This window comes from Falco rusticolus, chromosome 1 (genome assembly GCF_015220075.1).
Source record: "Falco rusticolus isolate bFalRus1 chromosome 1, bFalRus1.pri, whole genome shotgun sequence".
NCBI classification, from domain to species: Eukaryota; Metazoa; Chordata; class Aves; order Falconiformes; family Falconidae; genus Falco; species Falco rusticolus.
In genome coordinates, this window is record NC_051187.1 from 43,426,366 (window position 1) to 43,443,686 (window position 17,321).

The 17,321-nt window shown below is 38.6% G+C and overlaps 1 protein-coding gene across 5 annotated transcripts in view; it reads left to right on the forward strand.

Annotated features, from left to right (window-relative positions):
• The window catches only part of TMEM132D (transmembrane protein 132D), a 260,679-nt gene that overhangs the window by 52,059 nt on the left and 191,299 nt on the right, over positions 1–17,321 (forward strand). For 4 of the 5 annotated variants that reach the window (XR_005102580.1, XR_005102581.1, XM_037377018.1 and 1 more), the window contains exon 2: positions 3,573–4,461. The exons of the other annotated variant lie outside the window; for it this stretch is intronic. Coding sequence is in view for 2 of the 4 variants with exons in the window: in XM_037377018.1 (XP_037232915.1) it covers positions 3,573–4,461 (889 nt within the window). In the remaining 2 variants the exon portion in view is untranslated. The remainder of the gene's footprint in view (positions 1–3,572; positions 4,462–17,321) is intronic. 5 annotated transcript variants of the gene reach the window in all.

Consider the following 17,321-nt stretch of genomic DNA (forward strand, 5'->3'; position numbering starts at 1 on the left):
AGAGAATCACTGTGTGATTATTGTCTTATTTATTCAGGTGGCTTATTCCTGGGGAATTTTGATTATTATAGTATAGATCTTATGTAATATTTAGGGTAGGTACACATCTTCAGAGCTCCACTTTTATGCTGGGTTTCACCCAATAACACATAAAATTGTAATCTTCTGCAATTCTGCATTTATAAAAACATACATAATTGGTATGAAAACAGTCATGGTTGCAATTAAGGATGCTGATAGTTTTTGGTTTTAGTTTCCTATCCTTCAGAATCCTTAATAAACTTTTATGGTCGAAATCCAGATAGTACTGCAGAGCTCAGTGTAGTTTTTGAGAACTGTTTTCTGTTTGTGCTGATTATAACTCTCCCCAGATAAAAGTCTAAAATTGTTTGATTTTTTGGCCTTTGGCTGTTTGGAAAGCTGCTGTCAGCTTCCAGCATAAGCCAATTTATATTCAGTGCACATCGACAGCTTGATGATAGGAGGAAGTGCAACAGTGATCAGACCAGTTTGCCATTGCCCCAAAATTTCAAAACCAATGGACCACGCTCTATCTGGTGAGATTGTTTCCTTTTTTTAATAGGCATTTCACCTTCAGGGTTTTTTCATTTGTGTTGCTTTCTTATTCCAAAGAGTCATTGATCTAGAAACTCTGAGGAATGTTGTCCTGTGGAGATGGGGAAAACATATGGAAGATTTTTAATCCCTTAGATAATTAAACACTAAAATAAATGATTAAAAAAATATTAGTGAAACACTTTTAGTTTTAATATAAAAATAATGTACTTCTCCCTGTGGAATGCAAGGGAGGGAGCTGTAATCAAAAGAAGGGAAATAAAAAATTGAATACCTTGAGCTTTTTTCCCACTGTCTGAGTTGCCTTCTTGATGCCTCACTGTGTTTAATGGTGCTTTGCCAAGCTGTTGGGAGGTGTATAAAATGAGTGTGGAATTTATAAATGGGACATTAAATGGAGGAACACTGTTATGGGCTGGATAATCTGAAGAGTACAACAGCAGAACAGATTTTGCCTTAGGGCTGGACAGGAGAGATGGATCCTTGCAACTCTTAAGTACTAGCAAAGCCATTTAGAGTTGTTAGAAATCTCTATTAGAGGATTATCTAGAAAAATGTTTTCAAAAACTTCATCTGCTATCAGTGAACATCTGGAGAGAGAGTGGGAGTTGAATGCTGAAAAGACCAAGACTAAAATAGAGGGTTTTTTTAATTCAGAGTCTCCGCAGTTTACTCTTGATTAAAAACAAGCAGAAAAGCCTTGTGTGTGACTTCCTCTAAAATAAAACAAGATCTAAGCTGAGTTTTTCAGCTTTAGGGATCAGGGGACTTCAGCCTTTTATTGCTGTTGCAGTTTACAGTCCCATATGATAATGTGTGCTGAGGCCATTTTCCCAATTCTTCAGATGGAACTTATTTCAAATTCTAGTTGGGGTTTAAGAGTTGACATTACTTTAATTTTTTTAAAAGTAAGGGTTTATTTTGATCATTGGGAGAGGAATTTCATTTTTTCAAGATTGAGAGAAAGATATCCAAAACTGTGAAACTCTTCTCTGCAATCTTTTCTTCCTGACCCCTTTCATTCTAAGAATTGTGCCTTCTGCCTTACAGCTGAATGATATCCACCCTTATCTGGGGTTTGTTTGTGTTTGTTGTGGTGTTGTTGGTTTTTTTTTTGGGGGGGGGTGTGTGTGTTATATTTTTTGGTTTAGTTTGTTTTTTTTTTTTTTTTGTGGTCGTCCCCCCCCCCCCCCTTTTAATAGCAAGTTGATTTTGCTTTTTCCGTATAGAAAATTCTTTGCTCCAGTTTTCTGATTTGTTGGTTTGCATGACATTAATGCCTGAAGACCTTAACTAAGATGACAGCCTCGTTATTGTCGTTGGTGCTCTTATATAGACAGTAAGATGAGTCTGTTGAATTTGCAGTCTACACAGATCAAGGGTGAGGGGAGAGAAATAGTTGGACAGAGAACAGCAGCACAGCATAAGCAACTTGTCTGAGATTGGGCAGAGTCTGCGGCAGAGTGAGATCTCCTGCTTTAACTGCATTGTTGTGGAGGTGCCATGATTCATGTGCTGGTTATGGGTAGCATTGGTGTGGCTTCCTCTCCTGCAAAGGTGAACTCCACTTTCAGGTTGTGCAGGCTCTAGGTAGAATAGATGGTTTATTGCTGAGAGGCATTTTCCAGATTTGTTTTTGGTGAATGCTTGCAGTCTGAAACCAGAGGTTTCTAGGAACTAACAATATCTTCCCATAGAATTTGAAGGTAACAAGCCTCTTCTGTTCTAGTACTTGCGATGAATTGCAGTGAATAAGTGGTAGATTGGTGTTTAGCAGTAACTGACATCAGTTAGGCTGGTACTTGATGAACAAATAAATATTTAAGTCAGATGCCAAACAAAAAATAAGGACAAATTAAACATTTGTGGACTAGAGCTTGGGAAACTGGGTTGCTTTTGAAAATTCTGTCTGTAGTTACCCTTTGTCACTCTTCTGAATAAGGGTAAGGATTTGAATTTGCTATGGAAAAAAAATGCAGTTTATTTTACAATTAGGGTGTTAGGGTGTGAAGACATAAGCACGAAGGTCCAACATTCAAACGGGAAAGGTCATACTGTATTTGCATCTGTATTTTTTACCAGTGTATGTTTTTACTTTTTGGGAGTGACAGTTCCTAGAAAGGAAGGAGAGCTTATTCTTTAATATGATACGTTGCCTTAGGTAATTGCTTGATGGCACAGTTAAAATAGGTATCTTGCAGTGAGAAGCTCAGTGTCACTGAAAATGTTCCTCCAGTGTGCAGTGATGTACAGCCTACAGATAATGCAGTTGTATTAAGGAACAATGTAGGGTTAGGTAGGCAACAACAACAGTGGAGCGAATCCTGATAGTTATTTACAGAAAAAACCCTGCTTTTCATAGATAAAGTGAATAGAGGGGACTATAAATTGGATGCAAATAAAGCTTCTTTTGAAATCCTCTAGTACCAGAGTGTTGCAAGGAGCTTTTGTATAAATGGTTATTGCGCTAACTGTTCTTAAAGTGAAATTCAGCCTTTAGCAGTAAAGCACCTAAAGTCCATCTATTGCTTGAGTGCTGAAAAGAAGGCTGAAGCAAACTCTTAAGTATTCCATGCGCAGCATTTGATGATGTAAAATCACTGCATTGGTTTCTTGTACAGGTACAACTTCAGTATTCAGATTCCTTTTTTAAATGTGCCTGTGCAGTGATCTTATGTTGCAGAGGCTGACTCAGTAATTTTCCTCTCCAATAATAAACATCTATTGCAAGTGAACGTGCGACCTTTGACATGGGCAAACCTACAAAAGCTACCTCTTTTACTCTAGCTGCCATGTAAGAACATATAATAACCTAGTGTTTTCCAAGCTAACTAAATCATCGTCTACCTAGGCTACTTCTGCATGCATTGATGATGCTTACTGTTGCCACTAATACCAGCTGCAGCACTGTCAATCCCTTCAAATAAAGCCTGCGAAATTATGTCACAGTATGACTTGAAGATCTGATGTTTTAAACTCTCCTTTCCTTTCAACAGTGACGGAGAGTCGAGGGATCCTGGAGAGTATACAGAGATTTTCTTTACTGCCAACTTACTTGCCTGTGACCTATCGTATCCACAATGCAGATGTTTCCTTCTTTCTTAAGGAAGCTAATCAGGATATTATGAGGAATTCTAGCTTGCAGTCCCGAGTGGAATCCTTTCTGATCTACAAATCCAAGAGACCACCTGTGCTAAATGCCAGCTATGGACCTTTTTCCATTGAACAAGTAGTGCCCCAGGACTTAATGTGGGCTTCAAATCCATTTGGATCTACTAACAAGTTCTCCTTTAATTGGAAACTTAAGGCCTTCATAATGAATGACAAAATTTACCCAAGCAAGCCCAAAGTCCAGGTCCTATTCTACATTGTGGGCAGGGACTGGGATGACTATAACACCATGGAACAGCTGCCCTGCCTGCGGGTGTTTGCCTTCAGAGAGACACGGGAAGTCAGAGGCAGCTGCAGATTGCAAGGAGATCTGGGGTTGTGTGTGGCAGAGCTGGAGCTCCTGCCAAGCTGGTTTAACCCCCCCACGGTTGTTGCTGGCCGTAAGAAATCAATGAATCAGTCTGAAGGGAGCCCTGTGGAACTTTACTATGCCATACAGCCGGGACATGAGAAAGGGGAATGTACAAAGGAGGATGTAAGGAAAAGTAATGGGATCCAACCAGGGCACAATGACATTGATGAGTCAGGACCTCCCTTGCAGAGGATTGGAAGTGTTTTTCTTTTCCAGACACGTGCTGGCCCTTCCTTAAGTGAAATGAAATTGGATAATAATATTGCCATCCAGTATGCACCAAAGACTGTCAAGCAAGGTGACATTTTGACTTTCCTTGTATCTGTTGCTAAAAATTCAACAGAAGATCAGTTCACACTGAGGTAAGGCTGTTTTTTATTTCTTCGATACCTTATTCTTTGTTTCTCTACTCTTGGTATAGAAAGTCACTTTCTCATGTCTAATTTGCCCAACAATCCTTCATTGTAGCTCTACAGAAATTGAATAGCAGCTGGTTGTCTTGACGTTTCTCCTCTTGTTCAGTCTAATATTATATGAATTGTCTGAGTTGTGATCTCTGAGTGAGAAAGGCCTTTTCTTGAAGTTGTCCTTTGATTACCACTTAAAAAATTTGGAATAGTAGAGGTTGGACCTACCTATGTGCTAATAGGAGATGACATGTAAAGTCTCCTGAGCTAGAGTTTGCCATGCTCCTAATCTATTATTGAACTTATGTTAAAATTAGCAAAGCTCAAGTCCTGGGATGTGAGCAAGAATTAGGCATCTAAGTAGGATTTATATGCTTAAACCTCTTTCCCCAACTTATTGTAAGCCTGGTTCTGTTTTACAGTATGTTTGATGTTCCTAAGTATTATTGCTATACCAAAACAGTTTCTGAAAATGAAAAATACCTGAGGGGGGTGGTGGTGGTGATTTGAATGTAATGTCAAGTGCTGTATTGGTTTACTTTGCTTTCTGAGCATTGGGGTATTAGAGTGGGAAGCTCACTATGACCACCAGTATTAATACAAGGAAGAACAGCAAAGACTATCAGGCTGTACTGTGGCTGAGAGCAATGTGCATTGCGTGCAAGTGAGGCTGTCCAGTTGTCTTTTTAAGTTTGCCCTTCCATGTTGCAGCTCCATAAACTAAGGTGGTGTGGCTGACATATGGAAAATTGTTGTGTGTAGAACTGATTTCATTTTTATCCCTTACCAATGACTCATGTAATCTTTTTTAGAACTGGAGGTAACTGTTGTAATCTCGCTTCTGAGATTGACTAACCTGTCCTCAGTCTTTGTCCTAGAAATGGCCATTGGTGCCAAAGCCCACAAAGGCTCACAAAACTTACTTGCCAAAAGAGGAGGTGCATGATAGCAGGGAGCGGTGAACTCCCTGCTGTTACAAATGTCACAGGTGCACCATATCTAACAGCTGCTGCTGAGCACTAGAGATGCTTGGTACCTTCAGGTAAGAAATTGTATCCTACTCTGACTTGAGACAAAATACACTTTCCTTTCTCTGGTGGTTATGCACCTCAGACTCCAAAAACGTCTCCAAGATATATTTCAGGGCTCAATTATTAAAATGGCACAAAGCTATAAATGCTACATTGTTGAACTTATATGTATACCGCATAGTGGAGTAAGGAGTAAGTCAGATTTGACTCCACTGACCTAAGTAGTAAGGGCTCGAACTAGTAATTCTCATGATTTATTTATTCCTGCCCCCCCCCACTGCCACCCCCTGCCTTTTTTCCATTGCAAGTGTGTAATTTATAAAATGAATTACCACAGCACTTAGATGCTGTCTCAAGGACAGTTATTTCTTCTTCATCTGGTAGAGGGCAAACATCAGTAGGCTATGTACACTCCTTATCATATCAGGTTTTCATTTTCTGAGTCAATCTGCCTAACATTTAAGTAATTTCCTGAGTGACTAATTTCAAGATGACAGAGTTCCTCATAGTAAGCATTCAGGGATGCCTGTCTTTATGAATTTAAAGAGATATTACTTCAGACATGCATGGAAACTTCTACTACATATGAAAATTGGTTTAAAAATAAACATTAAAACCCTTTTCTATCTAAGAGAGAATTAAGGTAAAAATAATTCATTGTTTTTAATTTGTGAATGCAGGGTTGTAGAAATCTGACTTCAAAGCATATATATTTCTGTGAGCTGTGATCAGTTTAAAGTAGAGCTAGTTATAATCATGATAATTATATGTAGGTCTGTAAAATTTTCAAAAATCTTGCTTTGTTTAAATTAGGATGAAAACTGAACACCTGGACTTTTAAATGAATGCTTCTAAATTTAATTTTCTGGAACAAAAAGAAATGATGTGTTTATATTTTAGCTCTTCATTTTGAGATCTAAGGTATCATAAACCACAAAAAAACCTAAATATAGATAGCAAATATCAGTTCAAAATGAAAAATGTGGTGTTTTCTTCTTCAAAAACATCAATTTGCTGTTACCTTTTAAAACCAAACTTCTGTAACAGCTTGCTGTTAATCATGTCGCTTTCATGAGTTTTGATTTCTCTCGACCTACTTTTCTAACAGTAACTGGCCTCAAGACTAATCTGCTACAATATCAGGGAAGTTATAGTATCTATTCTACTGTTCTTCTAAAGCATTATTGCCTGTCTGTCTTTGATCAAACTACATGTCTAAGCTTTTGTTTGGTTGTTTTCTTGGTCAGAACTGTAGTATTTCTGTTCTGCATTAATCCCTCCATGACACGTGCATAGCTAATTTAGTTTTCATTGGTTGCTAAATTATATGTATATTCTGCTGTAAGGGAAAAAGCAACTACCATGTAAGAGCAAAAAATTCAGCTTGATTAAATACTTTGGCTTAAATTCTTTATGTTGGCCTCTTCTATAATCCCAGTGTTAAACAAGATGCTAACACCTCTTTCGTGGCCCTCTCTTTGGGAGTAAACTCTTCAGTGCTTTAGATGCTGAGGTAGAGTTTGACTGAAATAAGGCCCTGTTTCAGAATTGCATGTCAGTCTAGTATATCCATTATCCATAACTATATGATCTTTAAAGGTTTGTTCCAACCCAAACCATTTTACAGTTCTATGATTACACCATATAGGTTCTCTTTTGACAGGGTCACCTAAGCAAAAGACTGCATGTGTGGTATGCTGCCTGTTCTGATTTCTCAACAGACTCTTCAGCTGGCATTGTGTAAAAGCCATCGGAGAATTTTTTTGTGACCTGATTGAGTTTCAAGTCCCTAAAACTTTAAATTATCTTGGTTTGTAGAGGTACAGACATTGGGTCAGGGTAGACAGAAAGAAACTTCGTCCTGTTAGAACATGTGAGTATGAGGGCATAGGCAGACATATCCTCTATCCTGTGAGTTGAGATGAAGCAAAAAGGAGCTGAAATGACCCTTTGTATAAATAATCAAGAAAATGATTGATCATAATACATAGGAAAGGATAACAGACCTTGCCCACTGAAACACAAATGTTGAGTCTAAGGAAAAAAACCTGCAGTTTGGGGAGAGGAAGAGCAGTCTCTGGCCTGAGCTGTTAGACAGAGAAGGTCCTTCTGTATTTTCCAAATGATCCCTTTTTCCTGTTTCACCAACTGGTGGCCAGTTTTTGTATTTCTAAATGAGAAAATCTATGCCTGTTATGCAATACAAACTAGGCAGGGAAAATCCAGGATTGCATATTAATCCGACCACATAGCAGGCTTTAGAGCTAAGGGCTATAGAGAAAGTAATGTGTTTCAAGGTGACATGATTCACCAGACTGATTTTTCACAGGCCTCTTGAGAAGTGGGACTTCGCTCTAACAAACTCCCAGCTGCTTCCAACTTGGGGGTTCCAAGGCTTGGAAGGGAATCCCAAAGAGTGTAAGGAAAAACTTTTCTAGGTCCTTCATTTGTGAAGTCCATAAATGAATTCTATGGGTATCTGCTGCATCTAGTTAATAAGAGGCTACCATGGTTAGCACTGCCAGACATTGTCATATAATGAAGACATCAGATTTTTTTCTTGCAGACGCCAGTTTGGTACCCAATAATCTGTAAGCTTCCAGGGTGACTTTAAGAGAATCAGTTAATCTGCCTCCTTCTCGTTTCCCCTTCTCTGACCTGGCAGTGTGGTGAATAGTGACTACCTCCATGCTGTGTCCTCTGATTGCAGTAGCAGTACTGCTCCTTGGGACAAAGAGGGGTGTGCCGGTGATTGTTGTGCACGTTAATGGCTATTGGTCTTTGTGGTTTCTGCTCCTGTATTGCAGATACCAATAAAGCCACTGTGTGCTGCATCTAGCTGGTCTTTTCTCACTCTCATTTCCTCTCTGATAAAGGGCCCCTTCCCTGCCCCCCCAATATAACTCTTTTCTGAGAAAATTTTATTAATTTTTATTTTGAAACAGTGCCTTATTTTTAAAAGTTCTACCTTGAGTGGCAGCCAGATTTGGAACTGTAGTCATAAAGTGAGGCCAAGGGCTGCTGGCAAAATTCTTTTACCATTGCTTTTGCTCCAGTGGACTGGAAATCATGGCTTGAACAGATGGAAAATGTAGGATATACAGGTCAAAAAAGAAGAAACAGCCTTGAAAAACAACTGAAAGTCAAAAATTACTCATCACTACTGAATACTTTTTGTTTCAAAACAATTATGTTTAGAGTAAACTCTATCCCCTTTCTAATAGGAAATTGTCTCTGAGGGGAACCTTCTAGAAACTGCTAAATAATAAAATATATAGGGAAAGGTACCTTTTGTTCTTTTTTTCTCATACTGCTGTTCTGTGCAGTGGAAGATTTACAGTGGTGAACATTAAACTGACTGTTTTTAATTTTGTGAAAGAATTGGACTATAAGGTCTAGGTTTTGGTTTTTAATGAACTAAAGAAATTAAAAATACTTGTCTTGACTCTGTATGGGTGTGAGAGTTAGAGGGAAGGAAGGAGATAAAATGTATATGATGGATAAATATGGAATACTGCTGTAAGCATCAGGTTGTAAGATTGGACTGGAACATGGAGCCTTAAGAAGCTGACTGATTTCTCAGCTTAATTCACAGGCTTGCTTCTTCTTTGGTCTTGGCCTTGTCACTTAAGTTCTCTGAAGCCATTTTATCACTGCTAGTATCAACAGTTATTTGAAGATGACATGGTGTACACAAGCAACGAGCAACTGTATCTTCCCAGTGAAGCAGTACTGAATGTCTTTATAAAATAAGTGATTGAGTGTCCTGTGCTTTTATCATATCATCTTCTCTGCTTTTAATGCAAATTAATTATTCATTGCATTCTTTGTAACTGGCCACATGGGAGAGTTGTGTGCAGAGGCACAAATAGTGTGGTATATCCTAGCCCAAAGAAAGCTGCTGTAGAGCCCACAGCCGTGCCTCTGGATCAAGGGAAAACCTGAGAGTCCCTTGACACTGACCAGCCCTGGACAGACAGCCTATGCAGTCCCAGACTGTTTTGTCGTCTTTTCACATGTTGGTGACCAGAGAAGGCTGAAGACTCTCTATCCTTCCCATCAAAAGGTGTTGAAGGATCCCTGAAGTTTTTGGAAAATATTCTAATCTAATTTGTTTTACTGTTTTTCTCCAAATGTAAAGATATGTATACTGGAAACTGACATTTCAGATAAAGATTTCTTTTCAGTTTTTTGCTGAGAATGGAAAACATATAAAGTATTATTTCACGTCAGTCCTTCTAAATGCTTTCAGTAATGAATGCTTCAGCGTTCCTAGCGTTATGCAATTGCAGTTCTTGTTTGCTGCAGTCCCAAATTACTGCTGATTATTAACACTGTGCTGTTACATACATTACAATTAATATACATAGGGATCCCATAGTATTTCAAACGTAGCAACATGAGTTTTTTGATTCTACAGTGTACATACAGTTCTTCTTTATTAGCATGTTTTGCTTTAAAGTTGATTATATTGATACCTCCTGCTTGCAACCTTTTAAATTTGTTTTCCTAAATCTGGAGGGGAATCAACATGGTAGAGATCTAACTGCCTTGAAGTACATAATGTCAGGCATAAATGCATTCATGAGTGAAAAAAATTTGTAACTCTTTTTTTAAACAGCTATTCAACTTGTAGTTAGTGAATCTTGTGTGCTAAATTATATACAGTTATTAACCCTTAAGAACAAAGTTCTGACAGCAACTGATGATTATAGATTCTTTGGTTTTCCAAATCAGATTTATTTTTTTTCCACTTCCTGAAAAATATAGAAAAACATTCTTTTCATTTCTTCACTCAGAAGTGTAGTCCAGGGTACCAGAGTTTACCAGAACATTGGGAAATGTGCTTTTTATGTTGCATCTATCTCTTCTCACATTGTGATGTGGACTTTGGCAGAAACTGACAGTCTGCCATAGCATACCAGTGTTCGATAGGACAGCATCCTGGTGGTACATGGGGAAGCATGCAGGATCTAATGCTGCTCCTATTTAATTGAAGTACATTCTGGTTTTGTTTTTTTTTTTAAGCTACAGTGTAGTTTGTGTTGCTACTGTTGTATGTATTTGCATTTTGAAGAAATCTGGTTGAGCTTCACTAGCATCAAGAAGTGTCCTGATTTTTATACTGTTAAATTGGTCTACATTATCCTAACCTAATAGATTTGGGTTTCACTGTCAAACTCTATCACCAGATTTCTGGAGGAAAGAAGTAAAAAGTAAAATACCATTATTCTTAGGAAATTAGAGAAGGTCATACTGGAAACTTGTAAAACGGATATTGTGAGAAAGGTGAGATATTACATAAACTGTATTTATGATATTTCTGCATTTGTAAATTAAACTTATGGGTCAGAGATACATAGGTACCATTTTTATTAACAATTGAGAGGATTTTTTGGTCTGTCTGTGGTATTTTAATATCTTCTTTCTGATGATAATTGTGGGAATACAGTGACTAGTGTGAAGTTGTGTTAGTGAATAAGCCATGCTCATTGATAACTGGGATTTTTTTTTTTCCTAAAAGGCCCCTAGAGTTTAGATTATGTGAACTTCTTTTACTCGTTGTTTTATTTAAAAATAAATCAATAATAGTGCAGCAAACATGAAAAAGGCTGCATGAATACATGAGGGTAGCAGAGTCAAGATCATTAGCACTCATTTTATACAGCAAGAAAATCTGAACAAGACTGACATTGTATCAAATTGCTTGTGTGCTCTTCTAGTGATGAGCTAAATCAAATTTTATTCCTAGTGCTGAAATAAATCATATTTTAGTAGTAGAAACAATCAGACAATAAGTGGTGATCAGGAAGGTTACCAGCAACACAAAAATCTGTAATGAGATGGGCTTTCCTCTAGACCTTAGATTATGTGGGTGTTTCATGGTATCCAAACCCTGAATTCGTACCTCTTCTGCCAGATTGAAAAGAATCCTGATCTGCATTTTTCACTTCCTCTGTCTATAGCTTTGGTTTGTTCTGTCACTTAAACATCCCTTTCCACATTCCGTTTTAAACAGCTCCTAAAATCTTCTCCACAACACGCATAACTGACTACTTATTTTATTCTTTTAACCTCCCTTCCTCTTCAAGCTGTTTTTGTGGACTACTTTGCCAATTTAAAACTAAGGAGAGAGGAGGAATTAAAAAAACCACACCACCACACAACCCCCAAAACCCAACAAAACCACAACCTCTGATTCTCTTTAATTACAGCCTCTAAATTTCAGCTGTTCCACTGCTCAGTCTTAATGTAAAAATGAATTTAACATTTTCCCTGAGTTCTTTGTCCTTGCAAAGGACGTATCTCCAGAGATGTTACCATGTTGTCATAGGCAAAAGGACGTTTCTTTTGGCCATATGACAGTAGCAGATCAGGAAGTCTATATCTGATTTTAACAACTTCTAGAATCCATGTGTCTTATATTGGTGGCTGAATATGACTCTGATTTTTAGAAGGCATAAAAAAGTGCATTTAAGGTAACTTCAGGAGATGTGATCTTTCTTCCCTCTTCTTGCCTCTTTCCCTAGACAAAGTTTGTTAAAATGTAATTTGCAAAATGTAAAGAATGACCAAAAGACAGCTTTTGGTACTAAGGAAATCTGAAAACTTAGAATGTGTCTAATCCTTTTTGGGGTGGAAAGAGGATAAAAGATAAAGCATTCTGAGCCTTTTTTTACGTGGACTAGAAGCAAAGTGACTGTTTAGGAAAGGTAATGATGCCTGACACTATTTAACAGTACCTTGAGATTTTAAACAGCAAGTTTACAGTATCGTCAAGTTTTTCAGGCCTTGTAGCTTGGTTTGCCCTTTTTGTAAAGGTGGCCTTTAACCAAGTAAGTCTCTTGGTGATCCCCTGGGCTGACACTTCATTGGCATTTGTATTCGGACAGATTGTATTCAGTGGCATAAAATAGATAAGTGACACGTTGAAGAAAGTGGGTGTTACGTACCGGCGCCTAAGATGACAGTCTTGTATCTTTATTGTTTCATCGTAATAAATGTTATATTCTAATATAAGCTTGTGCAGTGATGGCCTTTCTAAAGTAGTGCTACGGTGAAATCACACCTATGCTACTGGCTGGTAAATTTTTTTCTTCTTGTCGTGTTTGGTGTGCTGTACAGCTATGAATTAACTTTCACAGCCTGTTTGTAAGGTAGTCAAGCAAATACAATTTTCCCCATCTGGCTTTGTTTTGTTTGGGTTTTGGTTTGTTGAGGGTTTGGTTGTTTTTTTGTTGGTTTTTTTTTTTTTTTTTTTTTTAGTGTGTGTGTGGTTTTTGTGTTGTTGGTGGGTTTTTTTACAAGTGGGGAGATTTGAGATACTACATTTCTGGAATCAATGTCTTTGAGTTTTATTTCCTTCCCGTAGAACTTGTCAGTTCTCAATGGAGAAAACATTAGAGACTCCTTTGTGGTAAGAAATGAAACAATATAAAAGAAGGCTGTCAGGTCTGTGTTAGATAAATGGAAGACAGATGGTAAATATGATTGGCGCTGACAAGGTGTGAGCTGCCTTGTTTGCAGGTGCTGCTCCTGTCATCCATCACACTTTCACTTAATAGTGGGAGATGTCACTGTGATGTACTTAAATCCCCAACTGTCTGATAAAGTGAAGCCAACAGGAAGAAGGGTTTGGGTGAAGGCATTATACTGGGAGCAGTGTGACTTCTAAGGTGTGTTAACACAGATAAAGAAGCATCAAACATTGTGTTTTGAGATAACACACAGACTGTTTTGCTGTGCACACACTCCCCCTAATGCTGTTTGATCTGTGCAAGGATTTCTTGTTGTTTTATTAGGAACGGGGTGTTACACATCTAACACCCATGCTTCCTCTGAGCTTGAGGCCAGGGACAGCCCTCGCAACGGGTCAGTGCCCATTTGCCTCCCATTTCATTAAGAGTTAAAATAGTTTCATGCTGTTGTTCTGGGACAGGGAAACATGCTCCCTGAGAAAGTTCAGAGGCTGTCACAATGCTCTGTTCACGTCTGCTTTTGGATGTCTATTACTAAAGCAAGGCCTGTGCAAAACCCAATGAAAGTTTTCTTTCTAGCTCTGATGTGCCCCAGCCAGTACATGGAGTCACACAGTGGCAAAAAGTTATAGAAGTATTTTACCAGCCTTTCAACTGTCTGTCAAGAACCCCTCTGCCAGGTCTGGTTGTTGTGATGAACATGTCCATTCCAGTTTATTGTACTTTCCTAGTTATTACCAACAAGTTTAGGAACTGGATGTTGGGTCTGTGTCGCATGCAGGTCCAAAACTGGAGCGAGGTGGTTCTTATATTCTCAGGAACAGAATTAAGACTCAAAATAGAAGCAAGAGCCAAGGAACTTTATTTGCCTGACAGCAGGTTTGCAAATGCAAAGGAGAAAGCAATAGATAAAGAGAGAGAAGAAGGAAAGAATGAAAGAGTTCACAGCAATAGCTACCACCCTGGAGCTGTGGTATTCCGAAAGCCTGATTCATTTCCAAGTCTGGTGGGGGAACGTTCGGTCTGATGTTCGTTGGTTCCATTCTTTTATAGGCTTGTCATGAGCTGTTCTGCTTAACTACACTTTCCACCTGGCAGTGATGTGCATGCCCAATGCCGTCGGGTGGTCCTTGAGGGTCTCCAGGCCCCTCAATCCTCTTGACCCCAGGCCCAGGTGCATGCACAAGAGTTTGGTTATGTTTCTCAGGATTAGTTCCCCCTGTTGCTTCATGGTGTCAGTCAGTGGGTTTCCTACCTTAGCAATGTTGAGATATACCTCTGCTGTGGCAATGGTGGGAGTTTCCTGCCATAGCAATGTTGAGACAAACGTCTGCCGTGGAAATGGTGGTTCTCACTGACACAGTCTCTTACAGTCTGATATGCTCTTCCTGTATTCTTGTTGATGCGCAGTTATGTATATCTTTACATAAAACTATCTGACTATTGCTCTCTTTTCATCTTAATCTTGGTGGCCAAATGTTCTGTATAGAACAATCTTGTAAAACTTTGTTTGGGTCAGTGAGCTTCCTTTCTCTTCCCCTAATATTCAAGCAAAAAATGAAATTCCATCCAGGTAAGGTTTTCTTCTATTTTCAATGTACTTTAAAAAACAAAAGTAAAGTGGATTGAGGAATAAAAGGCATTGGAGGGGAAGTAACTTCTTTAGTTTCAAATTACTGAATTATTTTGTCTTTTCACGATGTTGCATTCACATTTTTTCAAGGTACCAGTTAATCTAGAATGAGCACACTCATATGAAATGCATTAGGCAATCTCAAAAGGATATTTTTTATCACAAAGAAATGTAACAGTAGTCTCCCATTTCTAATGGCAAATCTGAGCCCTTTTAAATTTTTTAAATGTACCACTTCTCTTAAAGAAACAGATCTGACACATCCTTGTTAAACCTATGTAACACCATGGTATATTTTAATAAATTGTCTCATTACTCTATCAAATTCCATCTATTCATGTATATCAACTTGGCAAATAATAGATCTGTCATGTCTGCAAAAATCATAAAGTCCACCCATCTCTTCTGGCTCATTGTTAAGATACAGTACGTGAGTGAATCCTCAGCCTTGCTCTGCCAGGAACAGTGGCAAAAATCAAACAGAAGTGATTACAATTTGAAACTAGGATTATTTGCGTAACATATCCTCTATAGTTCTTTCTTGTTAGCCGTGTTGGATTTGGGATGCTCACCTCTCCAAACATCCTGCATGCTGCCCAGAGATCCTCTGCCAGCAAGCTCTTCTTCAACCAGATTGATGTGGAGTTTTAAGCTGGTACAGCAGTGCAGTCCCAAAGCACTGTTTCCTCTGCTGGTGTTCACCCCCAGGGTCTTAGGGAGCTGGGGACAATCTTGTGCTGGCAGATCTCGAGTAGAGATGTTTCATTTCAATGTGCCTGCTCTGCTCCCTTGGGGACTGCTTCCTCTTCCTTCTCCTCCTGTTTCCACAGCATCAGTCACTTTTCAGATCAGTTTTCTCTCCCTTTTCCTTGTGGCTGTGTTGCCAGTTGTAAGGCAAGCAGTATCACTAAGATGTCTTCCTGTTCTACTATTCCTGCCACAACCACTGCTGGGAAGGATGCCTTCATCAGTTCTTGATGTTAACTATTTTCAGACCAATGATATCTATGTTTTCTCCCAGAGCTTATTTATACAGTTTTATCATTGCTACTATTGTTCCTTTGTGTTTTCAAGCTTTGTCAAACGTTACAACTGAGGCAACTGCCTTTCCCGTCCATAGAGTTGTTTTATTTCCCTTTGTAATAATGTGACTAGTTCCTAGGTCTTCTAGGAAGACTTAATCAGATATTATTTTCCTGATGAAAAATTAAACAGCAGAACAAAAATTCAATTTTCATTTAAAAAAAAAAAGGCAGAAAATGTAGATCTGCCCTATCCCAACCCCCCACCCCTCATCAGTGTTTTGGCATCTGAAAATCTGACATCTTTAGCTGAAAATTGCTAAACCCTGGACTTGTCACCAGCTTGTTTCTGCTTTTCCATATTCAGCAAAGCCTTACTTAATAAAAAGCTATTTTTTTGTAGGAAAATGCCCTCTACCTTTCTTTCTTGCCATGTGGCTCTACTGGATCCTCTGAAGCCCTTATCTCATTCTTACTGCTAGCATAGCCAGAACACCGTTCTGTGCAGGAGAGTGCTGCCAACCTGAGCACAACTTTCTCTTTAAGTTGGTTCATGCACTGGCAAGAATTTCTGCCTCCTAGTCCTGCATGGAGCCCATCCTGTTGTCATGTTTACAGTCCTAAACAGTATTTTGCTTCACAGCATCGTATCCTGAAGCCTACAGTGAATCCAGTCTGACTCATTGACAGCATCTCTTACAGTGTAGTTGCTTTGTACTTGCTTTGTGCCCCTCATTCCTATTTACATTTCAATCGTAATAGGGGCTGGGGCCTATTGCTCTGCTACGTGTTTCCCATACCTTTTTTTCTGGGCTGCTGCATCAAGACCCACTTCCCATGGCATGGAAATCCTATGAGAATGGAGGCGAGTAGAGCTACTGTCTATGATGGCAGATTTATTTGACTCTATCACAAAGAATATCAATAGTAATAGCCTACAGTAGATGCTCCATTGCACAAAATAATTGATCTGAAGTGTGTTATAGTTGATATAATCTGATCTAAATCTGTAATAGTTAATTTAAAAGTATGACAGTAAACAGTGGTTGTCAACACAGGAGGTATTGCCTTTAAGTTATTAAAAACTGTACAACCTGAGACAAGGTAACTAGTATCATTGCCCAAATTGATAATATTATTGAACACTTAGTGCAGCATATACTCTGCTGTTAAGCTTGAGAAGCTTTATTATTGAAACATACGGTTAGCGATATACATGTGTATATATATTTAATAGCACTGAGTACAGCGTTATTGTCAATATTGAGTTTGATTTTAGTATTTTGATAGAAGTTGACATATTTGGAGCCTGTGTCCAAATCTTGAGTATAATTTTGTTTGCACTAGTTATTTTTTTAAAAATGCTCTTTGATGAGTAAAAACTTCTACAAACTCTCATGTTCCTCAAAAACAAAGGGGCAATTATTCCCATCATCTAACAAAGACAATGCAGTGGATTTGGTACCGTACAGGCTGTATTGGGCAGAAAACCTCAGCCTGTGCAAATTCCATCTTCTGTTGCATATAAGTCAGAGGATCTAGCTCCCAAAATACTGTGTAGCTACTTCAGTGGTTCTCTGTGATTTATCTATGTGGTTATGCTTTTATCTGATGTAAGGAGAAAACATGTCTTTGCCTAAGCAGTGTAGGG